The sequence below is a fragment of the Neophocaena asiaeorientalis genome, unplaced genomic scaffold (genome assembly GCF_003031525.2).
Source record: "Neophocaena asiaeorientalis asiaeorientalis breed wild unplaced genomic scaffold, Neophocaena_asiaeorientalis_V1.1 scaffold217, whole genome shotgun sequence".
NCBI lineage: Eukaryota > Metazoa > Chordata > Mammalia > Artiodactyla > Phocoenidae > Neophocaena > Neophocaena asiaeorientalis.
The window spans coordinates 2,615,080-2,642,470 of record NW_020172293.1 but is presented as its reverse complement, the minus strand read 5'-3'; the positions used below and the strand labels follow the sequence as shown (position 1 = coordinate 2,642,470).

Here is a 27,391-nt window from a genome sequence, read left to right as displayed (position 1 = left end):
TGGTGCAGGAGGGCTCAGCAGAGTTGCCTGTGTCAAAATATTTGTGGGAATAACGCTCGTCTTAAATATAGCCAGAAGCTCACCGTGTCTTTCCTGAGAATTAAATAATTTTGGCAACAGTCTGTCTGTCTCGTGTCTGGGAAACATTCCATTTATGACCAAATGAAACATTAATAGACCTTCCAAATGACCATCTTTCCAATTTTAACAGTGTAAGAAAGATGAATTTGAAAATTTTCCAGCATCAAAATCACTCCCCTTCACAATAGCATCTTTGTGTTTATAAGAGTGGTTTAGATTTTCTTTTAGCATATGTACTTTTTTAAAAAGCCAATAAAGCAGCAAATGCGAAAGGGGAAATAGGAATGAATTTCACAAGACCGTTAGCCTTACCAGAGCATAAAAAGTATTTCCTGTTGAGGTAATGCTGACTATTTATTAGCATGTCTTTTCTTAATACTCACTAGAAATAAATTGCTTCCACTTTGCCTGTAGTGCCAGTCAGTGAAAGGAACAGGGAGAATGGATAGTAGGACACTTGACACACTGCTGGGAAGCGCAGGTTCACAAAGATTGTAGCATCCGAGCTAGGCAGCTGAGAACTTGGCCAAGTAACAGAAGCAGAGCGTGGGATGTTGGTGATTGGGTCCACCCAGAATGAGCCAAACTTTGCAGTGAGTTGTCCTGTAAGAGCCATTCTCTGGAGGGCATAGGCCACCCAGGTGAAGCCGAGTTCTGTGGCACCAGAATCCTGTTTAGGGAATTACCTTGCCTGATGCCCCAGCCGGCACTGGGTTACTGAACTCCCCTCTCTCCTGGGTGAGCTGGGCGCTGAATCCTTACTAGAGAGCGTTTAACTCATCCCGATTCACCACGGCATTGGGCCAGCTCTCAGGCTCCTGATGGTGGATTACTGCTCTAGTCCTGACCAAGCCATGCCTCTCCTGCCCAGGCGGTGCCCTGAAGCATTTTGAGCGTAAAAGAAAATTGCCCTGAACATGGCAGGAAGGAAGAGATGGGAGAGGTGACCAGGACCATGTCTCACCGTGCACCCACCGACTCCCAAGGTAGCAGGGCCCACAGAAGCCACCTGCCGCTAAAGCGGCGGACGTGGACTCCCGTGCTGAGCTGGGCGGGGTTCACGTGGCCAACAGCAGTGACAGCTCAGTGCTTCTGGGCCGGGGGGCAGGGCCAGCAGAACCCAGATACTCCACATTCGTTCACCTCCCTAACGGTCCTACACATACGAAGAGCCAGGTCCATTCGTACAAGAATGCTGCTGGTCAGGACATCTTATGCCCTACAACTGGGGCTTTGGGGAGGCAGTGGGGGTGGGACCACAGCTTCACCTCCATCCCCCTTCCTGGAAAGCACGCGTTTGACTAAGGGACCAAGACCTGCCAAATGGATACCAGATGTGTCAGGGGCCAAGACTGTGTGCTTCCCATACTCCGGTGAGAGATAACAAACTCTTGCCAATTAGATTAAAAATCAAAACAAGGCTTTTCACATTCCATCTACTCTTCTCCGACCTCTTAGGTGGCATCTGTTACAACCACTTCATCCAAATATTGTTTCGAATGAGACATCTTAGGAGGAAAGCAATGTCATGGGCTCCGTGTTCTCCTTCCTTTAATCAGAGCTTTTTGATAGCAGTAAACAGTTTTTTTAGAGAGAGAGAGCCTGCGACACTGACTGGATTTGAATTTAAGAAATATCATGGAATTCTTTTGGTCAGCAAGAACGACCTCTAAAGGCCTTAAAATGTTTGAAAAATGCACGTGGTCGTGGGGTGTGGCGTAAGGCCAGCAGGGCTTCCAGCCCAGCCTTCAGAGCTGTTTGTCCCTGGGTTCCCACTGGAATGGCTTTCTGCCCCATTCGGTCCCCGAGGGCTCAGAAAGCACGACGGTGATTACACAGAGCCTACCTGGGAGCTAAGGAAATGCTTCCTCCTCCATACATAACAGGTATGTTAATACCTGTCTCTTCTGAGGGCTGCACAAGCCACTTCTTGTTGGGAACACAGCCCTCCTAGTGCCCGTTCCCCTGGAAGAAAAGAGCTGTGTTGACAGCGATTGCCCACGGGGGTCTCCGGATACTGCCCCGGCCTTCCCCTCCTCTGTCTTGTCGAGGGTAAGTCAGAAGGACTCAGTCTCCCTTTCCCAAATACCCTCTTTGCTTAGCCTTGGCTGGTCCTCTGTCTCTTTCCCACCCCTTTCAGGTATGTTTTCTAGAATGATTGCACTTGCCTGGTGCTCCCTAGGTCTGATTCATGGCTGCTACTCAAAGTTCAGCTTGGTAAAACCTGGTTAATTAATAGACAGCCTCCTCTGTCACCCTCGTGTTTACCCTCCGGCGTTATAAACCAGGGGGAAAGGCTCACGTTTCCTTCGGTTGTCAACCCACAGACTTCAAAAGTCTGGCAGCAGAATGGGCATTGGGTGCTGGCCCATCTGGGCTTTCTCAGGACCCCCCCCCCCGTCTCCAGCAGAACACTGAGAGTTGGACCCGGGGAAAATGAGCACGTTGGGGTTTCTGATGATTTTGTTTGCTGGTCGCTGGTCGTTTGCTTGTGTTCGTGACCCTCTTCGCCTTAGTAAGATCTGTCTTGTAATATTTCCTTCATTGTTACCCCATTTACCTAGGCCTCTCTGAGTTCATTTGTTGGTGTGTGTTTTCCGTGTGAGCAGTTGTTAGAGGACTGAGTCACCCGTGCGGTAGCCTGTGGTTGGATGTGGGCTGAGGTTATTCAGTGACTAATATCCAAGGGGAGGAGAAATTGGCTTATCGTGGGGAGGACGTCTTTTTATCCATGCCTGTAGCAGCTTCGCTCAGAAGACCGGGGTAAAACAGAATGGTCTTTACTGGTCGTGAACACCAGGGAACATTTTAGGATCTGTGTTTGTGTGTGTGTGATTTCTTCTCTGGAAAGAAAGCTGTCTAAAATGTCCACGTGTGGAACCGGGGATTGAGATGAAGCCGGCAAACAAAGGAATCGCGTGATTGAGAGCTCAGCCAATGTGCTTTTTCCCGGCGTTAGCTGCACAGGTGATCTCCTTAAGAGAAAGTAAGTGGCTTTAATTCTTTGAGGATGAAAGAATCTCCTAAGACCCATTTTCAGTTTTGTCTGGTGACTTCATTGTATGGTCTGATTGAGTGGTGTGTTTACAAATCCTAGACTTGGAAGGGTGGGGTTTGAAATACAATAAACTGTACATGACACTCCCTTCCGCAAAGAATATATATATATATATTTTTTAAATGTTCCATAAAGAGACATGATTACATGAGACAATTTCCCAAATCATTTGAAAGAAACATTTTTCATCCTAGATTTTTTTTTCCCAGAAGCCATTGTAAGTTTTTTCTCCTCCTCTTTTATATTCAAGAAACTTGTAAATGAGTAATATTGGATTTAACTTACGGTGTTTGGGGGGAAACGAAATATAGGTATGTTAGGATTCCTACCTCAGACTTCAGGTGATTAATTTGAAACTGCCCCAGATTCATTCTGGTCTTTAAGGAGGGTTAGCCAAGCAGCGTATTGAGCCGGGTGCTATGAGCAGGGCAGCGGCCTCTCAGCTGGGGCCACGGAGCAGAGGCTCTGGAAGAAACTATGCTGTTTACGAGAATTGGAGGGACTCACTCAACCAAGAGCTGGCCGTAGTTTGGGCAGTAATGGAAGGACGGAGACAATGCCAAACAAACCAATGAACAGTGAGGAGTAGCCTCATTCATACGTTGCCAGTATATCTAGCGCAAATAAATGAATTTTTTCTTTGTCTGGGCCGAGGTGCAGGGAAATAAATATCCATGTTGTGTCCTGGGGAGGTGTTAAAAGAATCTTTATTTTTGTATTTAGGTCATCTCTTTCTTGCTGTAAAATTAAATGCTTTAAAGCTCACATAAAGACGTTAGGGTTGAAATTTTCTGGGCTAAAAGTGTCAGTGAGATAACATGTCAGATATTTTCAACTTTCTAAGAGCGATGAAATGATACAGAAGATTAGTGACCATCAGAAGAACTGGTGGGAGAATAAAGGATTCAGGTATATTAAGGTGAATAGCAACTGTGGGCATGTGTGTGTACGTGTGTGTTTTGCTTATTTATTTTACATTTAAAGTTTAATATAAGTTTCTCCTAAAAGGTCTGACTTTGAGTAATACTATAGGAAAAACATAGCAGGTATTTAATGTCATTTCTTTACTCGTTAGCCAAAACACAGTTAAAATACAAAACAAAACAAGACCATGCAAGTGCCTGATTCTAGGAAGATACCTCCATAGAAAGAACACTAATACAAAGGGCTGGGATTTTTTTTACACTGTGAATTATAGAATCTTAACTGTCATCCTGGTTCAGTCAGTCATGCAATGAGTATCTCCTATATATAAAGTCCACTTTTTTTTTTTTTTTTTTTTTTTTTTTTTTTTTTTTTTTTTTTTGCGGTACACAGGCCTCTCACTGTTGTGGCCTCTCCCGTTGCGGAGCACAGGCTCCGGACGCGCAGGCTCGGCGGCCATGGCTCACGGGCCCAGCCGCTCCACGGCATGTGGGATCTTCCCGGACCGGGTCACGAACCCATGTCCCCTGCATCGGCAGGCGGACTCTCAACCCCTGCGCCACCAGGGAAGCCCCTAAAGTCCACTTTTTATTGGAATAGCAAGTGGACTCCTTGGAAGGTCATACAGAAGACTTCAGAAAGATTCTGTCTCCCCATACCTTCTGCCTCATCCTAAGAGTGATTTGCCTTTGGTTGCTCTGTATCCTTTAGTGTATGAACCCAAGTTATCTAATTTTAAGGGTTTATTCAAGCGGTAGATTTAAAACATTTCCCTACTATATCATGGGAAGATGATGTCATTCTCTACTTGGGCTCCATGTAGAGCCAAGGATGAAATTATCAAGGTTCTTCTCAAAACTCGATCTTGGAAAGTCAGTCCTGGGTTGGCAAACCAAAAGAATTTTGCCAAAGGCTTCCAACCTCTAGGTCACCCATATTGATGGAGACATTCAACCTTAGATTACCTGTTTTGGCATAGCAGAATGCTTGTATTCCCCTCCACTGTGGATAACTCAGGTGGACAGTAATTCATTCAGTGACCCTGTTGGATAATGGCAGGATTATTTTGAAGTGGACAAGGCAGGGCTGACATACAGCATTACCATCAGGTACGTAGTGTTGATTACTTATGGCTACGATCCATCCTCGTTGGCTGAGGTCCCATTCTGGCTGGTTGGTACCCGTGTGATACAGGCTGTTGGATGTTAAATGTTTTTACTATCACCTGCATTTCCCATATGAATGCACAGTGTATCTGAATTATTGTTAATTAATTGTTACATTTCTTTCTGAATTCATCTGCACAAGAAAGTCTAATGAGATTTTTCTAATAAGTTTTTTCACATGTGTTTTATTTTAAATTTTATATAACTTCATTTCATTTAGTTATATAATGTGCCTCCTAGCCATTTCTTTTCACATCACCAAACATGTTTTTAAAAGACCTATGCAGGCATGTCTGTTGTTTTAAAAGAAATTTACTCAAATTTTTATTAATTAAAATTAACTTTACATTTTTCTTTCATTGATACTCTTTATTCTTCTAGACAGTTCTGTACTCCTAGGAATGTTGATGTCTCATTTTGCTCTCTTACCAGAAAAGGGGGGTTCTCTATGTGTTCATTTGGTTCAGGATCCCCCAAATCCAGATGAAGCCGGATGAGGAGGAAAGAGAGAACAGGGAGTAGTGACTAACCCCGTTAGGACTATTGTTCATCCTAAGTGGGTTCTAGACATTTGAAACTCTATTCTTTGGGGGGAGTGGGGATGAATAACAATAATGACAATAGTACCTGCTATTTGTTGCACCTGATTGACGTTGAGCACCATGTGACGCTTTATACACAGTGGCATCTGTTTGAATATATCTTTACGTGTGTTTGGGTTGATTATTGCATTGTGTGGTCTGATTGGGTGGGGAATTTGGCCAAATACGTACTGCCGGCTGAGCCAGTCCCTCTTGTATTTTATCACCTGTGAAGCCCTGCCATGCTTACCACCAAGCCTGACCTTTCTTTTCATTGAGCCCTGCATTGAGGAAGAGGGGGGGGAGAGGTATTTATAGAGGATCCATGTTGATCTACTACAAAACTTTGGTTATATGGTTGCTCCAGCCATTCTGGAAAGGGAATCAGGTATATTACCGCACAGTGACCTTGGGAATGCCCTCCTGGTCTATGGCCGTGAGCCCCTGAGCCTTGAGAGTGTGTGGGTTGGAGCATCGGGACTGGGCCATGTGGTGGAGCGGACACAACTGGAGGCTGACCTTGACCTCACCCTAGGTGTGACTCCCCAAGGGCTGGGAACTGGGGTGAGGGTCCCAGGGGTGAGGACAGCCTGAGGGTATCCCAAGTCCGGTTTAGAGGGGGAGAACAGACTAGTCTACTGTGGCGTGCGTGCGTGTGTGTGGTGCGTGTGGTGTATGGTGTGTCTGTGTGGTGTGTGTGTGTGTTGGGGAGGCAGGGGTAGTGGAGATAAAATCGTAACGTCGAGTGAGGAGCCTGCATACTCTGGGATCTCCTAGGGGCTCAGGAGCCGGTTCAGTAGTGCTTGGATAACGTACCCCTCAAAGGGCTCCTTTTGGTTGCTAATATTTGCATTTTGCCTGCATTTTTTTGTCAGTCATTTCTATTATGAAATCCACCATAATGTGTAAAACTCCCCGGGTCAGGGATTCTGCATTGCTGGGTCCTTCCAGTGACAAGATGAGGAAGCCTGTGGGAGACCAGCCAGTTCATCCCCTGCATCCTCATGACCAGATGTAGGTAAGAATGTATCCTCTCAAGAGCAGGAAGTTCCCCTCCAGGGCAGGAACTTATGGGCTTGTTTAGAGCTGTGTCCTAGAATCATGCTTGGTTCTTAGCAAGTGCTTGGTAAATATTGTTTACTAAGTGAATGAATTTATAAGGTAAGGAATCAATATGTATTCAGGGCATTGGGCTCTGTTTCCTTTTCAACCTTCTTCTTGTTGCCTCTTCTATGTCTTCTCTCACCCACACTACGGGTCTCTCAGCTGCTTATCTTGATTTTCGTCCATTTGAGCCCACCTCCTCTCTCCTCACGCCCCTACCTCACCCACCCTCCAATCATTTATACCCTCCTTGTCTGTCACATCTCTGAGAAGTCCAAATGGAAATGTGGCTTCTGTGATAGCACAAATCAAACTAGAAGACAGAGCTTGGGAGGTGCCACTGGCTGTCCGTCCCCTCCCTTGTAGCCGTTTGGAGAATCTCAGTGAGCATGACCCTCCTGGGCTTTGATCAAAACAAAAAGTACCACCTATTCACATCCTGAATTCATTTGTATTTTTGATTCTGCCCCTTGCTAAATAAAACAATGCACCTGCAAATTAGTTTCCTCTTTTGCCATTAACTTGCTTCCATTTTTTAAAATTAAGATCGAATTAACATATAACATTATATTAGTTTCAGAGGTACAACATAATGGTTCAATAGATGCATATATTGTGAAAAAATGACCACACTAAGTCTAGTTGACATCCATCACCGCATAGTTAACAATTGTTTTCTTGTGATGAGAACTTTTAAAATCTACTCTCTTAACTTTCAAATACAATACAGTATTATTAACTATAGTCACCATGCTGGACCTTACATCCGCAGGACTTAAATGTATTTTATAACTGCAAGTTTGTATCTTTTGACCATCTTCACCCATTTCACACACATACCCCCAGCCCCCCGGGCACCCACCTCCTGCGTCTGGCAGCCACCGATCTGTTTTCTGTATCTATGATTCTTGAGTTATTGATTCTTTAGTCATTGTTTCTTCTAAAGGAGAGCTAGTGGGAGAGTCCTAACTCTCCTGAACTGGGTGGTAATGAAACAGCCCAGAAATCACTGCTGCCTGGGCAAGTACTGCGGGGCTTATGACGACCTCTCCCAGCATGCTCACCATCGTCACGTGGCAGCCCCAGAGCGGGTACTGTTAGCATTCTTCCTCCCCGCCATGCCTGGGGTTCCCTTCCCTCTTCTATCTCTTGCCATCCCTACTATGCATTTGCCTCCAATTGCACTCATCTCCTGAATCATTATTTCCTCCTGACCTCTCAGATCTTGTTTCTCATAGTAAGGCATCAGCAAATGAGTAAAACTTCCCTCCAGACTTTTCCCATGCATCTCCTTTCTCTCTCTGGCCATGTCCCTATATTGTATCAGCTTGAAAAGATGCGAAAGATGCTTACTATCTACTTTCCAGGGCCTCCACTCGAAAAATGTGCCCAAGCTGAGCTTTAGGAGACAGTTTAGCCCTTTTGGTACATTAGACCCACATAGTTTCTTAGTGTCTCTAAGAAGCTATGCCCTCAGTATTTAAACCACTGCACTGGTTTTTCCCTCAGACCCCACAATGTTGAGCTCTACATCAGGTATATTCATTTCCGGTGATTGCTCTGACAAACGACCACAAACTTAGTAGCTTAAGACACCACAAATTTGTTATTTCCCAGTTGTGGAGATCAGAAATGCAGAATGGTTTCACCGGCCGATGCCAAGGTGTTGGCAGTGCCACACTGCCTCCGAAGACTCTAGGGGAGAATCCCGTTCTTTGCCTTTTCCAGCTGCTGGGGGCTGCGGCATTCCTTGGCTCATGGCTCTCTGCTCCATCTTCAGAGTCGGCAGTGTAGCCTTGTAATAGGGAAGAACCTTTTGTGTTCTGTTACAAGCTAGCTAATCACTAAAGGGATGTTGCCTATAAGCTTAAATTACACATAATGGCCCATCTCTGGGACCCCTGACTCTCAGGTAATAAGCATTAAGTTAAAATAATTTTTTTTAGCTCACAAGAAACGTCTTGACCAGACCCACCTGTGAATGACTGCAGGGAGAAAGAAATTAACACCTCCCCCTCTGGAGGCTGACCGGAAGCAGGAAGTGTTTGACTTTACGCCCTCCCCTTTTAGTATAAAAGGAGCCTGAGTCCTGACTCAGGCAAGATGGTTGTTTGGTGGGGGGTGAGTGTGTGTACGTTGTCTTCTCGGGCTGCTGGCTTTCCGAATAAAGTCGCCAGTCCTCACCCCGACACCTCATCTCTTGATTAATTGGCCTGGCGTGGGGCGAGCAGTATGAGCTTGGACTCAGTAACAAATTTGGGGGAGCCATCCAGCAGCCTTGCTGCTCCTGGCCAGCCGGCCCCGGTTGGGGAATTTCCCGGTAAGGCCCTAGCAGCTGCCGGGTCCACTTGTCCTGAGGATCTTCCCTTCAAAGTTCCTCGAAGCAGCACCGGCTGCCCCAGCACTTGGCAGTTGGAGCAAGGAATGGACATCTGGGAGCCGACAGTTTGCATGCAGTAGGGTAAGTCGCTCCAGTGTGTACAGCCGGGAACTGTGCTTCCTGTCTTCGTTTGGGGCCTTTTCTCCAGAATAAGCCAATTTGTTCTGTATTTGAGTGGGATACCCTGTTGGAGAGAGGCAGGAGTTGTTGGGCTTCTACCCTACGTGTCAACTGGTTTGTTTGTTTCTTTGGATGCTAGCATGTGTGTGGTGCCGTTTGTGTTTTGTTTGTCTTGAATTTCTATCTTTAAGAATGGGGGTGCTTCCCTGGTGGCGCAGTGGTTGAGAGTCCGCCTGCCGATGCAGGGGACACGGGTTCGTGCCCCGGTCCGGGAGGATCCCGCGTGCCACGGAGCGGCTGCGCCCGTGAGCCATGGCCGCTGAGCCTGCGCGTCCGGAGCCTGTGCTCCAGCAACGGGAGAGGCCACAGCAGCGGGAGGCCCGCGTAGCGCAAAAAAAAAAAATGGGGAATGTTTCAACTATTCCTAAAGGATGTTCTCTGAGGTGCATTTTGGGTAAGGGATCTGATTACAGCTCTGAAGCCACGTGTCAGAGGAAGATGATATTTTGTTACAATAGTGTGTAGCTACAGTACCTGTTAGGATCTCTACAGGGGGGTTAGGCAGGGTTATCTTGGGGCCCTGTGCACCATGTACTGTTACCCTTGCTGTGTTACTTACGTCATTTATGGTCTCCTGTGTCGATGGTATATGTAAAAACCCAAGACCAAACTTGAGGGTTTATTTAGGATTTTCTGTGTGTTCTTTGGGTTTTGGGTTTCATTTTGTTTGGTACCGTTTCTCCGTTTACAGCCAAATCAGTTTTGTGATACTTTAAACTTTTACTGATGTCAAATGGAGAAAAGTAAAAGGGAAAAAAACCCTGTCTGCTCTTGTCCAAGAGTGGGACATTCCGAGGAAGAGAACGTTTCCACTTGGGTTCGTAAAATCACCAAAAGCTACAAATAGAAATAAGTCTTTTCCATAAATATTACTAAAAAGGGTTTAGCCATCTGTACAGGTGACCTTGATTTGTCCCATCTGCCAGAAACCCCGTCTGCATCCAATCTTTTGTAACTGATGCGTTTTACATTGTTGTACTTGATTCATGGCTAAAATTTTGGAATGGGAACTATGACATCCCTGTGTGTGTTTGTACGTGTGTTATAGATGTGTGGCATCGCCAGAAATTTGTAAAAGAGCTCTATTTAATTGGCTTAAAGGAAATTAAGTGCTTAAGTGAATACTCAAATATAAAAGAAACTGTCCAGAATGAGTTTCAGGCTCACGTCATCTAGGAAATTCAGTATTGAATTAATATCTGGTGTTAAAGTTAGCTTAAGCTTGTTGGTTTGATACAGGTATGTCATTAGAGTCATCAACATTAGGTATAATACTTCATTGTACCTGGATTTACTAGAAATCAAGTAAGACCTTATTCCTGTTAAAAAGTTTGTCAGCAAGAAAAATAATGTGACAAAGCTTTTAAGTAAATAAAGGTAAATGAAGAGTTTTGGTTAAACTCTATGGGAATAATGTTCTGGAAACGTCTGTCTGGAATAGTCTCTCCAGATTTTCGTACCTTGAAACTAAACTTAGTTCTAAGGTAAGATTGAACTTAAGAAAATAAATCTTGGGGCTTCCCTGGTGGCGCAGTGGTTGAGAGTCTGCCTGCCGATGCAGGGGACACGGGTTCATGCCCCGGTCCGGGAAGATCCCACATGCTGCGGAGCGGCTGGGCCCGTGAGCCATGGCCGCTGAGCCTGTGCGTCCGGAGCCTGTGCGCCACAACAGTGAGAGGCCCGCGTATCGCAAAATAAATAAATAAATAAATATTGAAGGTAAAGTGGTACAAAATCTGAATTTGGTTCTCTAAGAGGACAAAGCTTTCTTAAAATATTGAACTCCTTTTAGTAATAGATCATGAGTTTTTGTTTAAGTGACCTGTATTTGCCATTGGGATCTTCTATCGCTGGTTAAAACTTTTGAAATTTTTGACAGATGTCCCAAAGATCAAGTTCTAAGTGGGATTCATTTGACCTCTGGCTAATGTTGGGGTTTTCTGGAGGGTCTCTGGAACACCTCAAATTACTTGTTTTCTCTCCATCTCAGAGAGAGGAATATTAAACTAATTGGGCTTATTTGGTGTGATGAATTGCGTGGGAGGCATTGTCAAATGGGTGGTGATAAAACTTCTTAGGTTGTACTGTATGGGTAAATGTTGTTAACATATATATTCCAGAAATTATATGGAACTCCTAAAATTCCGGCACATCCTGGTAAGTGATATCAGTCATAACTTTAGTAATTACCGTATTGTCATAGCCACAGCAGTGGTCACTTTTCTGTTCAGTTGCACTGCAATCCCAGCTGGTTGATGCCAAGGCAAAAAGGCATCCTTTTCACGGCTAGATGATCAGTTGCTATCTATAGTTTTACAGTGGCTTTTGAATGACACTCCAGCTATTTTGTGAAGAAACAAGCCAGAATAATGAAATCCTTTATGTGCAAGCATTTGTACTATTCCCAGGGAAAATAAGGAAGGGAATGAGAGGACATGTTGCTTCAGACCTTACCTCCTCTGGCTGAGCTGGCTGTCCCAGCTGCTCCGGCCGTTATGTCAGTATATCCAACCCTTACACCACCTTCCATTCCTATCCAGGCCCAGTTCCTGACGCTGGGGCCCAGGACTTCCCTCCTTATAGGATCAATTAGAAAATGCTGGGAATTCCCTGGCGGTCCAGTGGTTAAGGACTCGGCACTTTCACTGCGGTAGCCTGGGTTCAATCCTTGGTCGGGGAACTAAGATGCCACAAGCTGTGCAGCGCGGCCAAAAGAACAAAACAAAACAATCCTGTGCTAGTTTCTGGGGCACAGGGACTTGGTCTGGAATCGCCATCTAAGAACCAACAGGGCACCGAATTTGGGCCTGGAGCCACTTCTGCGACAGGGGTATTTTCCTTACGCCATTATCTCATGGGGGGCCTAAATGGAAATGACCAGCGGCTGGGTTTCTCAAACTTGTTTAGTTGGAAAGATTGCAGCCCTCCTTATAGAGAGGATGCTCTACACCTGAAGCCCACTTGCCAGCACCCACAGCTGAACCAAATGGGGACCCCGGTGAGGGAAGAAGGCCCTTATGAGAGCACTGCTCATTAGTGCGTCTTGGCAGGGCCTTGAAAGGGGAAACCAAGGCAAAAGGGTTGGAACAAAATTCAAGAAATGCAGCAAAACAAATGAAGACGCCTCTGAATTTTTGGAAAGGATTTATCAGGCCTACACACATCATACTAATGCAGATCCCGAGGCCCCTGCAAATATTAGAATGGTAAATTTGACCTTTTGGGGCAACGTGCCTCGGATTTCAGGAGAACACTGCAAAAATTAGATGGTACATTTGGAATGAACCCATCTCAATTGGTAGATGTTGCTTTTAAAGTGTTGAGGGAACAACAACAGAAGAAAGATACAAAACGGAATGCCACTTTTTTGGCAGTGGCGTTGGCTTCCTGGAAGGCAGGTAACCCGGAGAGGTAGGCCACAACCGGGGAAGGAACAATACGCTTGTTGTGAGGGGTAACATCGCTGGAAAACAGATTGCCCTCTGCTGAGACAGAAGAACAGTAGAAGATGAGAGCCTCTCCTGGTAGACAGGATGCTCTGAATGAAGAGACCCAGGGACTCCCTTGGCCTTGAGACACCTAGCTCCCCACAGGAGCCAGGGGAGAACTTGACACTGGGGCGATGACCTGATTGACCTTCTGACAGGCCTCACCCTGAAGGTTTTCAGCACAATAGCGTGACATCTGAGTCCCGCCAGAACATGCTTTAAGCCAACAGCTGGTACTTATGAACATCCCAGAAAAGGAGACCAAGCCCTTGCCCCCAGAGTCTTCAAAATAACCCAGAGACTGCTGTCAGACCTCCCAGGTAGGGACTCGACACAGAGGAACCTGCCCCACCGAGGACCGACAAATATTTACTCAAAGGCCTTGAGCCTCAGGAAATCTCAGATACCTGCTAGTGTTTTGTGTGGACACCTTTTCAGGATCGGTGGAAGCATATCCCACCTGGACAGAAACTCTCTGAAGGGGTTAAAGCCCTCCTTAGCGAAATCATCCCCTGACTTGGATGAAGGCATTAAAACTGCATTCATCCTAGAGACGGCAATCAACAGGAAAAACCAAGAAAATGAATCATATATCAGAAAGGAACGTTGCTGAAACGTCAGGAGACATTTAACTTGGGATAACCTTGCTAGTTGCCATGCTGTGGATCAGTGGCTCCCAGAAGCAGGCTTAAATTAAACACCTTTAAAACATTGTATGGTACTCCACTGCAGGTGTGTGCCCAGGCAGGAGAATCTATAAACGCTAAAAGACCTAGCGGTTGCCAATTACATTAAAACTTTGGGCTCTATACTGACCTCTGCTCCTGAGTTTGACTCCAACAGGTCTGCCCATCCAGCTGAAGTAGATGGGAATTCCATGGCAGCTGGAAAAGGGGCAACCAATTTCTTTAATTGTGTCCAAATAAATAGCACAGGAATTTATGTGTATTAGGAACTGGAACCAAAACCCCAAGTTCGATTATGAATTAGACAACAAAGTGCTAATAGGTTTCATCGGGTTCAAATAGTTGTAGATAAACAAAGGCTGACAAGATTCTAAGGAATATTCATCACCTCCGTTCAACAGGAAGTAACCAGCCAGAGTGGTCTTCCTCCCTTTTCCCACAAGATTGTGGAATGGACATTGACAATGAGGAATTATTATAGGGAAGAACCTTTTGTGTTCTATTACAAGTTAGTCACTAAAGGGATATTGCCTATAAGCTTAAAATATACATAATGGCCCATCTCTGGGAACCCTGACTCCCAGGAAGTGAGCATTAAGCTAAAATACCTTTGTTTAGCTCACAGGAAACATCCTGACCAGGCCCACCTGTGATTCCTTTCTGCAGGGAGAAAGAAGTTAACACCTCCCCTCTGGAGGCTGACTGGAAGCAGGAAATGTTTGACTTCACTCCCTCCCCTTTTAGTATAAAAGAAGCCTGAATTCTAACTCAGGCAAGATGATTCTTTGGGGAATGAGTCCACCATCTTCTCGGTCTGCTGGCTTTCCAAATAAAGTCACTCTTCGTGCCTCAACACCTCATGTCTCGATTTATTGGCCTGTTGTGGGGCGAACAGTGTGAGCTTGGACTCCGTAACAGCATCCTCCCATTCTCTCTGTCTGATTCTGCTTCTGTCATTACATCTCCTTCCGTGACGCTGACCCTCCTGCCTCTTTCACATATAAGTGAATGCATTGCATTACTTTCACATAAGTGATTGTGATTGCATTGGGTCCACCTGGATAATGTCCGCAACTCAACATCCTTAATAGGGGGTATCTACAAAGGCCCTTTTGCCCTGTAAGGGGACATGGTTACAGGTTCCAGGGATTAAGGCGTGGACATCTTGCAGGGGCCACTATTCAGCCTACTTCATCAGGGAAACCACACTGAGATGTCTCTAAAAACATGAATATCAAAGTAGATTTTCTAATTTCTCGTTTTCTTTTCAGATGCAGAGAGAAATCGTTTATGCAAGAGGAGATGGCCCTGGTGCCTCTCGACCTGGACCCACAACTCTTCTACCCCACGCCATTCCAAATTCTCCACCGTCCACTCCTGTGCCACATTCCATGCCTCCCTCTCCATCCAGAATCCCTTACGGAGGCACCCGGCCGATGGTCGTTCCTGGTAACGCCACCATCCCCAGGGACAGACTCTCCAGCCTGCCGGTCTCCAGATCCATCTCTCCCAGCCCCAGCGCCATCTTGGAAAGAAGAGACGTGAAGCCAGATGAAGACATGAGCTCCAAGAGCCTCGCGATGTACCGAAACGAGGGTTTCTACGCCGATCCTTACCTTTATCACGAGGGGAGGATGAGCATAGCCTCTTCGCACGGCGGGCACCCACTGGATCTCCCCGACCACATCATCGGGTATCACCGCGCTGCAGTTCGTTCAGCCAGTGCTTACTGCAGCCCTTCTTTGCAAGCGGAAATGCACATGGAGCAGTCACTGTACAGACAGAAGTCAAGGAAGTATCCAGAGAGCCTCTTGCCTACTCTGGGCTCCAAAACGCCCCCGGCCTCTCCTCACCGAGTCAGTGACCTGAGGATGGTGGAGATGCACGGTCTCCATAACGCCCACGGGCCCTCCCACACCATGCAGCCAGACCGGGTCTCACCCAGCCGCCAGGCCTTCAAAAAGGAGCCCGGCACCTTGGTGTACATTGAGAAGCCACGGACGACTCCAGGATTAGCCGGAATGGTGGACCTCGGCCCTCCTCTAGTTGAGAAGCAAGTGTTTGCTTATAGCACGGCTACGATACCCAAAGACAGAGAGACCAGGTAAGGCGGTGAGGGTGGCCAAGGGTGGTCCACGCCCACGTGCTGGTTTTGAGGGCTGCCTTACAGAAGTCGAACCAAGAGAACAGTGGTCAGCTGAGCGCCAGCCTTGAGCACTGTGCCCTGTGGGTACTGGCCGCTGGGGGGTAGGGGAGGAAGAGTAGGACCAGAGGGCTGTTGTCAGCAAAGAGTTTCTAAATCTGGTGGTCGAGTGAGGCTGGGCAGTAGCCAGGCTAAAGGCAGGCAGGCGCCCCAACAAGAGAGGTCAGAACGGGCCTCCCGAGTGTGGATCTAACGGCAGCATCGTTAATGTAAATCTGAATAATTGAGAAGAAAATTATGGTTTCAGAAACCATTCAGACAACTCATCAAAAGCTGATCATAACTGATCTCCCACGGAAAGTGAGTGAGTGGTTCAAGTGTTAACTGTTTGAAATGGCGGTTTTTGTTCTTCCTTGTGAAGTGCGATTTTGTTTACTCATCTGGTTATGAGAAATGAAAAGGGTGTGTCACTGTCTGTCATCCAGGGTGATAAAAACATGAATTTGCATAAAAATAGGATGGCGTCGATGTAATACTCATTCAGGAGTGGTACAGAGATCAGCAAAATTTTTCTAGTGGATGTGACACTCCAGGAGTTTAAATTTCTTTTTAAGTTTACAGGTGTTTATAATTTACCAGCCCAGAACCTTCTTACTACATCTTGAAAACCCTCAAGTCTGTAGAGTAATAGAAAAACTAATCTTTTTTTTTTTTTTTTTTGGCCGCGTTGGGTCTTCGTTGCTGCGCGGGCTTTCTCTAGTTGCGGCGAGCGGGGGCTTCTCCGTTTTGGTGCGCGGGCTTCTCACTGTGGTGGCTTCTCTTGTTGCGGAGCATGGGCTCTAGGCACGCGGGCTCAGTAGTTGCAGCAAGTGGGCTCTAGAGCACAGGCTCAGTAGTTGTGGCGCACGGGCTTAGTTGCCCCACGGCATGTGGGATCTTCCCGGGCCAGGGATCGAACCCATGTCCCCTGCATTGGCAGGCGGATTCTTAACCACTGCGCCACCTGGGAAGCCCCAGAAAAGCTACTCTTGATAGAGGGGATCTCCCTACCCTGAACTGGCTGACAGAAGGCAACATAATAATTATAATCATAAAAATCTAGTCAAAGAAACTGTGTCCAAAGGAGGTTAAGCATTTGACCTGTTGTCATATGAATTCAGAAGGGGCATGAGAAATAAAATTCAGATATTCAGCCTCTCAGTACCTTATTGGAACCACTGTTCCATCCTCCTTACCAAAACCGATCATGTCACTTTCTATTACATAACCTTGTAAAAAGAAAGGCAAAATTGTGACTGGAATGTGATAGTATATCACTATCTTAATCACACAGATCGGAAAGCTCTGTCCTCACTGGCAGAATTTTATCATGAAAGGGCCATCTCTTATCTGGTTCCAGAAGAAGGATTCCAGGAAGATGGAAAGAGAATAAACCTGGAAGTTGGGGGATCATCAATGTACCAAAAAGCTCTAACCCTCTCTACACAGTTTAAAAAAAAAAAAAAAAAAAAACAGCAACAGTGGGCTTCCCTGGTGGCGCAGTGGTTGAGAGTCCGCCTGCCGATGCAGGGGACACGGGTTCGTGACCCGGTCCGGGAAGATCCCACATGCCGTGGAGCAGCTGGGCCTGTGAGCCATGGCCGCTGAGCCTGCGTGTCCGGAGCCTATGCTCCGCAACGGGAGAGGCCACAGCAGTGAGAGGCCCGCGTACGGTTAAAGCAAACAAAAAAAAACAGCAACAGTGACTGGCTTGACCTAGAGTGAAGTGGTTTATAGACTAAGAGCTACCAAATATTCAAGGAACAAGAGGTTACAAATTGTCCTTGCTCTGCTGCTATAGTACTGGTTGTAAGGGCTACAGATAACTTGGCTTTTTAGTTAACTGCTTGCAAGGTCACCAGGAGCCACATCTGATACCGATGGAGCAGATTGCACATTTCCCAGAGATCCTGTACGTGGCGCTGGATTCCATGACAGAATGAGACTTTGCATTGTTTCCCTTGTGGAGGGAGGGTATACATTCTTTGTGTGGAAAGAAGGATGAAACAGGTATTTGCTGAGAGAAGAATAGATGATGGCAGAGACAAGGCTGTGTGGTTACCAAACCGTATTTTCTTTTCCTCTGGGGCACAAAACTATCTGCATCTCCGAGCCTCCTTTGCAGTTAAGTGTGGCCATGTGAGTGGGTTCTGGCCTATGGCAAGTGGGTAGAGCTGATGTAAACTGTCTCCAAGAATAGTTCCTATTAAAAAATCTGCATGAGAAACAAGACAAAATGGTGACAGGCTTGATTATGCAGGACTAGGAAAAATGAAGACTCGGAAAAAGGTATTTATTCTCTCCTTTCCAAAGTCCTTAGGAAGTTAAATTCTAAGAATCAAAGAAAGGGATGCCTCCCATGACCATAGAAAGCTGAGGGCTGTGGGATAAATACTGAGGCTCTTTGAACAGACCAGTGTCACAACCAGAGGGAAGTCTACCAAGACGTGCCTTAAGGCTATAGGGAGCTTGCGCCCTGTGCTTCTAAGAAAGGGTAGCACATCTGCCCCGGTGGGCTGTGAGGGGCTGGTTGGGAAATGTGTGTCACTGATAGGAAGGGACTTGGAGTCATAAGAATTTAGTCCAGGAAAAAATAAGAACTATCCATCTCCAGGGCCAGAATCCGTCCTCCCCCACCACCCTGCTGACCCACCTTGTGGGAATGAGAGGATCGTGAGCTTGCTTCCACTGTTTATCACATCAAGCCACGTGCACCCTGCTGGGCGCCAGGCACACTCTGGCCAACGATGGCGTCTGGCTTCTTGCTCAGCACCTAGTTCATCGTCACGCATGTGGTTACCACGTGCATATAACTGAACATCACTGAACCCAGTTCCCGGGATTGGGTTATGGGTGGGACCAAAATGAAGAGCCCTCTGCTATGTGGAGTTGCCTCTGTACTGCTCCCTGATCAGAGTCTTGAAGAATTTTAGCCTTCGGTAACATCGGTATATTTTCAGGGCCTCTGCTTCCTGAGGTTTGTTTTTTAAGGAAGCTCAGAAAACGCTGTGGGTTTCTGTCTTATGTGTTAGCAACTCCTTTTAGAAAATCCAAGTTCTTATTTCTAGAAAAACAAGGATTAGGAAGGTTGACTAAAGGTTAATGTTGACCTAAAATACACTGTCATGATCACTGCCGTATTCTGACATATGGTTGTAATTCAGAATATAATTTTACATTTTTGAATTCATTCCTGTAAATGTGAAATAGCAGAGGAGGAATTTTATCTCACATCTTGTCTAGGTGATTCCTCACCACAGGCTAGATTCCCTTCTGTAGCCCTGCGCACGCGTGCGCGCACACACGCGCACACATACACACACACACACACACACACACACCCCGTCTACGTTTAGAGTTGGTATTACTGAAACACCTAAACATTCCCACTAACTCAACCCAGGCACACGACAAAAGTATGTAAAGAATGATTCTCGAGTAAAAACTTGAGTCTGGACATTGTACTGCTAACACTGCTACCCACCACCCCACTGTTACCTAGACAGGTCGGAATGTGCCATACTTCCTCTTTTTCAGCTGCGATTCTAAACTCTTGGAAAGCTTGATGTCTAGGCTGAAATGTAATACTGCTGGGTAATATAAGAACACTGACGATAGCTGTCATTTATTGAGAGTCTTTTATGGACCAAGCGTGATGTTAAGTAGTTTCCATACATCATCTGATGTAATCGTCATGACGATCCAGTGCGGTATGTACTATCATCATCCCTATTTTTCAGATGCAGAAACAGAGCTCAGAGAGGTTAAGTAACTTGCCCAAGGTCACAAAGCCAGTAAGTGGCATAGAATGTCCAGGTACATTAAGGAATCCACACTTTTTACCACTGTGCAGTATTCTGCCTGCTGGGTGAGAACTGTGAGCCCCACCTTCACCCAGCGGAGAAGTGAATTTGGGAGTGAATTCGAAGCATTTCAACCAGGACAAAATGCTAAGTAGCTGGGCTTCCCTGGTGGCGCAGTGGTTGAGAATCCGCCTGCCGATGGCAGGGGACGTGGGTTCGTGCCCCGGTCCGGGAGGATCCCACGTGCCGCGGAGCGGGTGGGCCCGTGAGCCGTGGCCGCTGAGCCTGCGCGTCCGGAGCCTGTGCTCCGCAACGGGAGAGGCCACAGCAGTGACAGGCCCACGTACCGCGAGAAGAAAAAAAAAAATGCTAAGTAGCTGCTCTGAAAGGATATTTACGATGATCAGCATGGTAGAATTTGCATAATTATGCTGCTAAATATATACATGTCATTTAAAACATAACTGTCCCTAGTATATCAGCACAATTATGCAGAAATAGGGGAAGAAAACATTCTTGGTAGATTTTATTTTGAAAAAAATGAATGTGAGTACCATGTCAAAGAAAATTTTAAAAACAAAACCAGAAACAATTACTGAAGCACACAATTATAATCCATTGTTACACCTATACAGTGGTGCTATTTTAGACATATTTAGTCTGTGCAAGTATTTGTAAAGAAGCTTCAACCCCTAAAAGTAACTTCATGAGTACAGGGTCCTATAACATGTCAAACCAATTTCTGTTGCAATTTCATAATATTAAAAAGCAAATCCGAGTGTTTATATGAAACTCTCGAGTGAAGTTTTACATCTAAGATGTGAAGCTACAGAAACACAGGAGGGAGACTGAGAAATCTGTAGAGATGCTTTCTTTTGGGCACTGCTGGATTCATATACTCTTCAGAAGACCACTTCTATGAAATAGCCCATTAACTGCAGAGTGTTAGAAATCAGAGAGAAAAATTTTCTTTCTCATCTGTACTCAGGAAACCTCCAACGGTAGCTTTTTTTTTTTGGAACGCAATTTTGTAATAGCTCTATTGACTTGAAAATGAGTTAAAGACAAAGTAATTTCCCCTTGATCTTGTACGTAGCTCATGTGCTTCGAGTTAATGAATTTGGTATCTCTTATAAAGATGCTTCCACAAAGCATCTAGCGGTGACAAATTATATATAGGAGATCTGGAAAACATAGTGTAGAACATATATGATGGTAGCATCTTCCTCCCAAGACGGCCATGGACTTTGGGTTAGGAAAGCGGATTACAGCTGCTTTGACCTTCAGAATAGTATGGTTGTCTCTCAGTATCTATGGGGATTGGTTCCGGGAGCCCGTGGATACCCAAATCCGCAGATGCTCAAGTCCCTTATTTAAAAGGGCGTAGTTCAGTCAGCCCTCCATATCCGTGGTTCCACATCCACGGATTCAACCAATCTGCAAAATTCTTTCTGCGGTTGGTTGAAACTGAGGTCGCAGAACCTGCGAATATGGAGGGCCGACTGTAATTCTCAAGTCTGAGCTTCTAGAAGGAAAATGACCTTGAGTGCTGAGGTGGTTTTACCCAGATGATTTCCTTTCAGCAAGGCCTCCCGGAAGAGAGTGGGTCCACGTGACTAAGAGGCCCTGTGCAAGGGAGACAGTGTGTGACAGGTGACTGTGGGCGTGAGACTCTGTCTTGCCAAGGTTATAAAATTACTTCATTAAACAGCATCATCATCCCTATCCATGGCACATAAAACAGCCCTTAAGAATTGTAAAACTCTAGGACATTTGTTTTGCTAGTTTGTATTTATAGCTTGGCTCATATAATGTGAAATATCTCTATCGAAATAACACTCAAAATTCAAGGGTGCTCACTGCAAAGTGACTAATAGCTCTCCTTCCAAATGTATAACAGATTCCTCCTAATAATTTTTCAAGACATGGTAAACTTGAACCGAGATCATACTTTTTACACTATTCTGCACCTACAGTAGCTAAATTCAACAGACTAGTCAAGAATTCACTTGGGAGCAGATTCTTGCCTGTCTGGGCCCTTGTATGTGGAGGAAAAAAGCCACATGACATCTGCTATGATTTCTAAGGCATCGCAGATGTAGAGAAGTAGAATCCCGTGCCTTAGAATGAAAGGGAAGGAAAATTTCTATGTACAGGAGGAAGCCTGCATGCCAACTGGTAGCTTGGGTCTGTTCTTAATCATTTTACATCACTTTCTCATTTTATGAGCATTAAGTATTTTTGTGTTGGTAGCTTTGAGGAATAGGATACATCCTCCGTTTACCAGTTAATTGAAAGTCTGAATTCATATTTGTGTCATTTAAAATGTTCACAGTGCCTGGCATACCTTTGAAGATTTTCTAAACTATGTTAGGTGTCCTGCTAGAGAGGTGATTCTGAAAAAGAATGGTTAATTTTTTTCCTTTTCCTGATTGTATAGTCAAAAGGGAGCCATATCAGACGTCTTGTAAGTAGTTAGACTTGGGATCTTCCCAGAGCAAGGTTTCTTAACTTCTGCACGCTTGGTATTTGGGGCCTGTCCTGTGCATTATAGGGTGTTTAGCAGTGTCTCCAGCCTGCCCCCATCCCACTAGATGCCAGTAGCAAACTCCCCTGCAATGCTGCTCCAGTCGCAACAACCAAAGATGTATGTCTCCAGACATTGTCAAATGCTGTCAAATCCAAAACGTGGATCTTGATGATGATTAGCTCAGTTCTACCCTTTCCCTCTTGGTAAAGCAGCTTCATTATTGTTAGAACTTGCTGTTATCTTTGGTTCAACCAACCTGTGATCAGTCATTCATTGAGAGGCAGTCACGTGCCATGTTTATGAACATGGTCTCCAAAGCCAGATAGCCTGGGTTCGAGTGCCTGTTCTAACACTTGTTAGCATTTGTAAACTTTGACAGATCACTGAGTCTTGCTCTGCCTCAGCTTGCTCGTCTGTAAAATAGAGATAATAATAGCACCTACCTCATAGGACGGAACAACTCATTACAGTTAAGTGCCTTGTGCCATGCCTGGTGTAGCATAAGTGCCGAGTTCCTACTTTGAACAAAGCACTCCACTAAATGCTACTAAAGCCCAGAGATGAATACACAGAAATGGCTAGGACAAGGACTGTGCCAGAGGAAGCAGGGAGACAAATCGTTAACTATAATGCTAGGGAAAATATAAAGCAGGTGGGCAGGGGATACAGGAGAGAGAATGGAATTAGGTGGGATGAAAGATCCAGATGAGAATGTTTAGACTCTCAAAGCTACTTTTCAGTCCCTATCAGGAGAATAGTGGGGGTCGTACGTTGTCTTGGGACCAGGTGCCAAGAGACAAGCCAGGATTACAGCATCTTCTTAAAATTGCACCTGAGCTGTATGACGGATGCCTAACCAGGTAGCGCTGAAATTATTAGGTTGTCTGATGCCTGTTTTGATGCCTAACAGTGCCAGACCGATTCAGTTATTGTCTGAATTGCTTTCCTGGGTAGCTCTAATTAGGGATCAGTAAACGGTTATTGATCTCTCTGTGTGCTTAGCTGGGGACTGATTGCTTTGCAGGGTACAAAGAAACTTAGATGTGTCCCCACCTGCAAGGAATACGAACTGGGAAGACCGTCATAAAACATTAAAAGCATAATAACGAACGTGTAAGCTATGCCGCGGTTAAGCGCAGGAAGCTTCTGAGCTACGAATGCTTATTAAATAACTGGTTTTTAAGAACTAGTCCCAACAATAGGGTTTCATTCGTAGGTGTTGCCCAGGGATGATCTTGTCACCCTAAGAGCGGCAGTGTCTCCTGGTGAGGTGGAGAGAAGAGAGGAAGCTTTACAAGTCACTGAGGGGGGACGGTGTCTTTCCCTGAGGCTGGAGGTGCAGGGGGAGATCTGTTCCCAGCATCTCCCAAGTTCAGCTGGAAAGTCAGGACACGTTTTCCTTGAAAACAATGAGGAACAATGAAAGGACTAATAATACACTGTAGGTTAAAGAGGCTTCCATGGGCCAGCTGGAAATCCAACCACCATTTTATTCCAAGTTCTAAACAATGAAAGTAGACGAAAACTTTGCAGTTACAAGCCTACCATAATTTGGGGACGGCTTGTACATAATTAATTCCAAAGAAGTGATACAGAGAGTGATTGCTGTGAGTTCAGAAACGGGAGCATTTTCCTGAACTTAGGCTGGGCTGGAAGCCTTCATGAGAATGCCAAGAGGGACTCGCATTTAAGGAATTCACATAATGGAATGAAAAGATACCATTTGGAAAGACTGATTGGTCTCTATTCAAAATGTGCTGTATTTCTTCCATTATGCTTCCTATAAAAATGACATCTAGATACGATGTTTTGGCAGTCTCAGAGCACATAGGTGCTGATGAATTATGATTTCATTCACAGGAATATAACTTTATGGTTAAGTAATATTTGCTAGGCTGCTGAGTTCATTCAAGAGCTGTCTGATAAACATGATATTCAACCAACTGACAAATGTCTGAAGCTAGCCCTACTCTTATCCAAGGGATAGTCTATCAAAAATACCGGTGGAATGACTGCCACAAGCTCTGTGTTACTTTGAACAAATCAGTTTCTCAAAAGGGAAAGCCATCCTCTGTCACTAATTAGGTGACATTAAAATGCACCCCGGTTTCTCCTCTGAATATTCACGAGGTGCTGTCAATCAGACGCCTTAGGTCTGAAACCAGAAACTAAGTCAGAGCAACCTAAATTCTGTGAGATTCAGATAAGCCCCTTTCCTTGCCAACTAACACGTCTTTCTTCAAAGAGAAGAGGAATAAATATTTAGGTACAGGTTCAGCCTGGCAAGATCAACTCACTACAGAATTGGTGTGACTGTGACCCAACCTGAAGATGGGGCTCATCTAAAAATAGCCTGACGGCCCAGCAGCTGAATAATCCAGGGCTGCCATGATGTCCCAGCCATTTAACCCCTCTTGTGATTAGTTGTCCTGCTCTCTGGTGGAGTTTACAGAGATTACACTTGTCCTTATTTGAGTTTTGGACTTGATTTTTCATGAATGAAGTGATTCAAAAATATAGCCAGGTCTAGGCATTAATTTGAATTTCCAAAAATTGTGGGTCTTAAAAAGTCTGTATTGACTCTTACAGGGCCAACATGTATTGCCAGTAATACCTACTCTTTCTCCCTGTCCATCTTCAGAGCTGAAGGGATGCAATCTCTTTTTTTTAAGTTTATTTTCTTGAAGTATAGTTATTTACAATGTTGTGTTAATTTCTGCTCTACAGCAAAGTGATTCATATTCTTTTTCATATTCTTTTCCATTATGGTTTAATCACAGGATATCGAATATAGTTAGTTCCCTTGTTGTTTATCCATCCTATATATAATAGTTTGCCTCTGCTAATCCCGAACTCCCAATCCATCCTTCCCCCAACCCCCTTTCCCCTTGGCAACCACGAGTCTGTTCTCTGTGTCTGTGAGTCTGTTTCTGTCTCATAGATAGGTTCATTTGTGTCATATTTTAGATTTCATATGTAAGTGATATCATATGGTATTTGTCTTTGTCTGACTTACTTCACGTAGTGTGATCATCTCTAGGTCCATCCGTGTTGCTGCAGATGGCATCATTTCATTCTTTTTCATGGCTGAGGAGTATTCATTGTCTATATATACCACATCTTCTTTATCCATTCATCTGTCAGTGGACGTTTAGGTTGCTTCCATGTCTTGGCTATTGTGAATAGTACTGCTGTGAACATTGGGGTGCATGTATCTTTTTGAATTAGACTTTTCATCTTTTCTGGATACATGCCCAGGAGTGGGATTGCTGGATCATATGGCAACTCTATTTTTAGTTTTTTAACTGTTTTTCAAAGTGGCTGCACCAATTTACATTCCCACCAACAAGGTAGGATGAAGGGGTTCGATCTCTTAATTGCAGACTTTTAGAAGGAGAAACAGGACACTTCCCAAAGGACCAGTGATTGCTACTTCTCTGGTCAAATGATGTTTTCACTATCATGCAGCCTCAGGTTTTTTTGTCTTTGTAATAAAGGCAGTGTGTCCCTACTCCTGCACAGGGATCTAAGAAGACCAAAAAAAAAAAGAGAGAGAGAGAAAGAAAAACCCATGAGAGAGACCAAGCATAGGAAATGCCTTCCTTCTTTTCCCTAGGAATCATTATCTTATCTCTTTTCGTGCCGCAACTAGAGAAAGCCCGTGTGCAGCAACGAAGACCCAATGCAGCCATAAATAAATAAATAAATAAATTTATTATTAAAAAAAAAAAAACAGGTGGGAGTGGGGAGCTTCCTTCTGCAGCCCCCGTAGGATCACTCAAGAGACCATCACCCCGTATCCTCTGATACCTTCACTCATTGGAAGGTCAAATACGGGTCTGTATTCAAGTAGCCAGAACGTGAACAAACAGCTATTCATACTGGTTTGTACCTGTACAAAAAAAAAAAAAGTGCTCTGTCACTTCCAGAGCAGGAATATTAAAAATTGTCCTCAGGGAAGAGGAAGAAAATGCAAAGCAGATGATATCATAAGGCAGGGTGTAGGCTTGCCCTGGGGAGCGAAGGCTCTCGTCAACTGGGAAGTGGAGCCTCACCCCAGATGGTGGGTGAGTCACAGGAGGTGGCCCAGAGCCCTGCTGGGAGCCCTGGATGGGGGAGGGGGTACACGTGACCAGCTGTGTTTCCTTAGACCCTGCCTTGCCAGTAAGCCTCGGTGTCCTTGTTGTGACCAGGGGATGGCAACTAGGACCTCCTACGGGTTCTGTTGAAATGAAAACGGGTGTAAAATCGCTTTGTGAACTGGAAAGTTCTCCATAAATAAGAGACTTTATGACATACACCGTGAAGCCATAGCCCCTTTGCATAAAGGAGCAGTAGTAGCGCACGGGCCGTTTGGAGACTGTGTCTCTGAGGCACTGTGTGTCCAGAGGCTGGCTTAGGTCCGTATTCTGGTCTCAGCCAGAACAGCCCGCCCAGACAGTAGGTTGTGAAATAGATTAAAGGCGACCTGGAGTTTTTCCAGGTGCAGTTGCTATGCTGCGCAGAAACCTCCCCTCACGGAAGTCAGCCATTGTGCCCGTCAGGAGCGCAGGCCCGGTGTGGCTGAGCTTTGCCCAGCCTGCTGGGCCTGCCACGCATTTTTTTTTTTTTTTTGCTTCAGTCAAGATCACCAGACCAGAATGGAAAGAAAACCAGGGGCGTCTAAAATAAGTTCCTTCTAACTAGACAATTGTGTGAGTCTAGAATTCTGCATCTGGCAGGATGCGGTTCTCCTTGGGTTATGGGGGTGAAGAGAAGGGGGGCGCCTCTATTTAACAAGGGGTGGGAGCCCCTTGGGGGAAGGTGGGCCGTGTTTCCTCTGTGTGCCAAGTTCATTCAGCTGCTTACGTTTCCTGCCGTGACCTCGTTCCCTGGCTTCCTGTGTTTGAACTTCCTGGGACTTTTCTTGCCTCTGGCATTTTGCATTTACTCTTCCTTTGCCTTGTGCTTCCTTCCACCTTCATCTACCTGGATGGCTCCTCCCTGACGTCAGGGCTTCACCCGAAGGCCATGAGCTCAGCAGGGCACACCTACACACGTACCTGTGCACCTACACATAACCGTATGATTAGTATATCGATATTACAAATAATATATTACATTATAAGTAAGTAATATCAGCATATTTATATATATTTATATACATACATATATAGGCTTGGCTAAAAAGTTCATTCGGGTTTTTCTGTGATAGTGTATAGAAAAACCCGAAGGAACTTTTTGGCCAG

At 45.3% G+C, this 27,391-nt stretch overlaps 1 protein-coding gene across 12 annotated transcripts in view; it reads left to right on the top strand.

Moving 5' to 3' along the window:
• KIAA1217 (KIAA1217 ortholog) overlaps nucleotides 1-27,391 on the top strand; it is a 319,334-nt gene that overhangs the window by 230,235 nt on the left and 61,708 nt on the right. For all 12 annotated transcript variants that reach the window (XM_024765955.1, XM_024765947.1, XM_024765939.1 and 9 more), the window contains one exon: nucleotides 14,920-15,752. In XM_024765955.1, coding sequence (XP_024621723.1) covers nucleotides 14,920-15,752 — 833 coding nt within the window. The remainder of the gene's footprint in view (nucleotides 1-14,919; nucleotides 15,753-27,391) is intronic.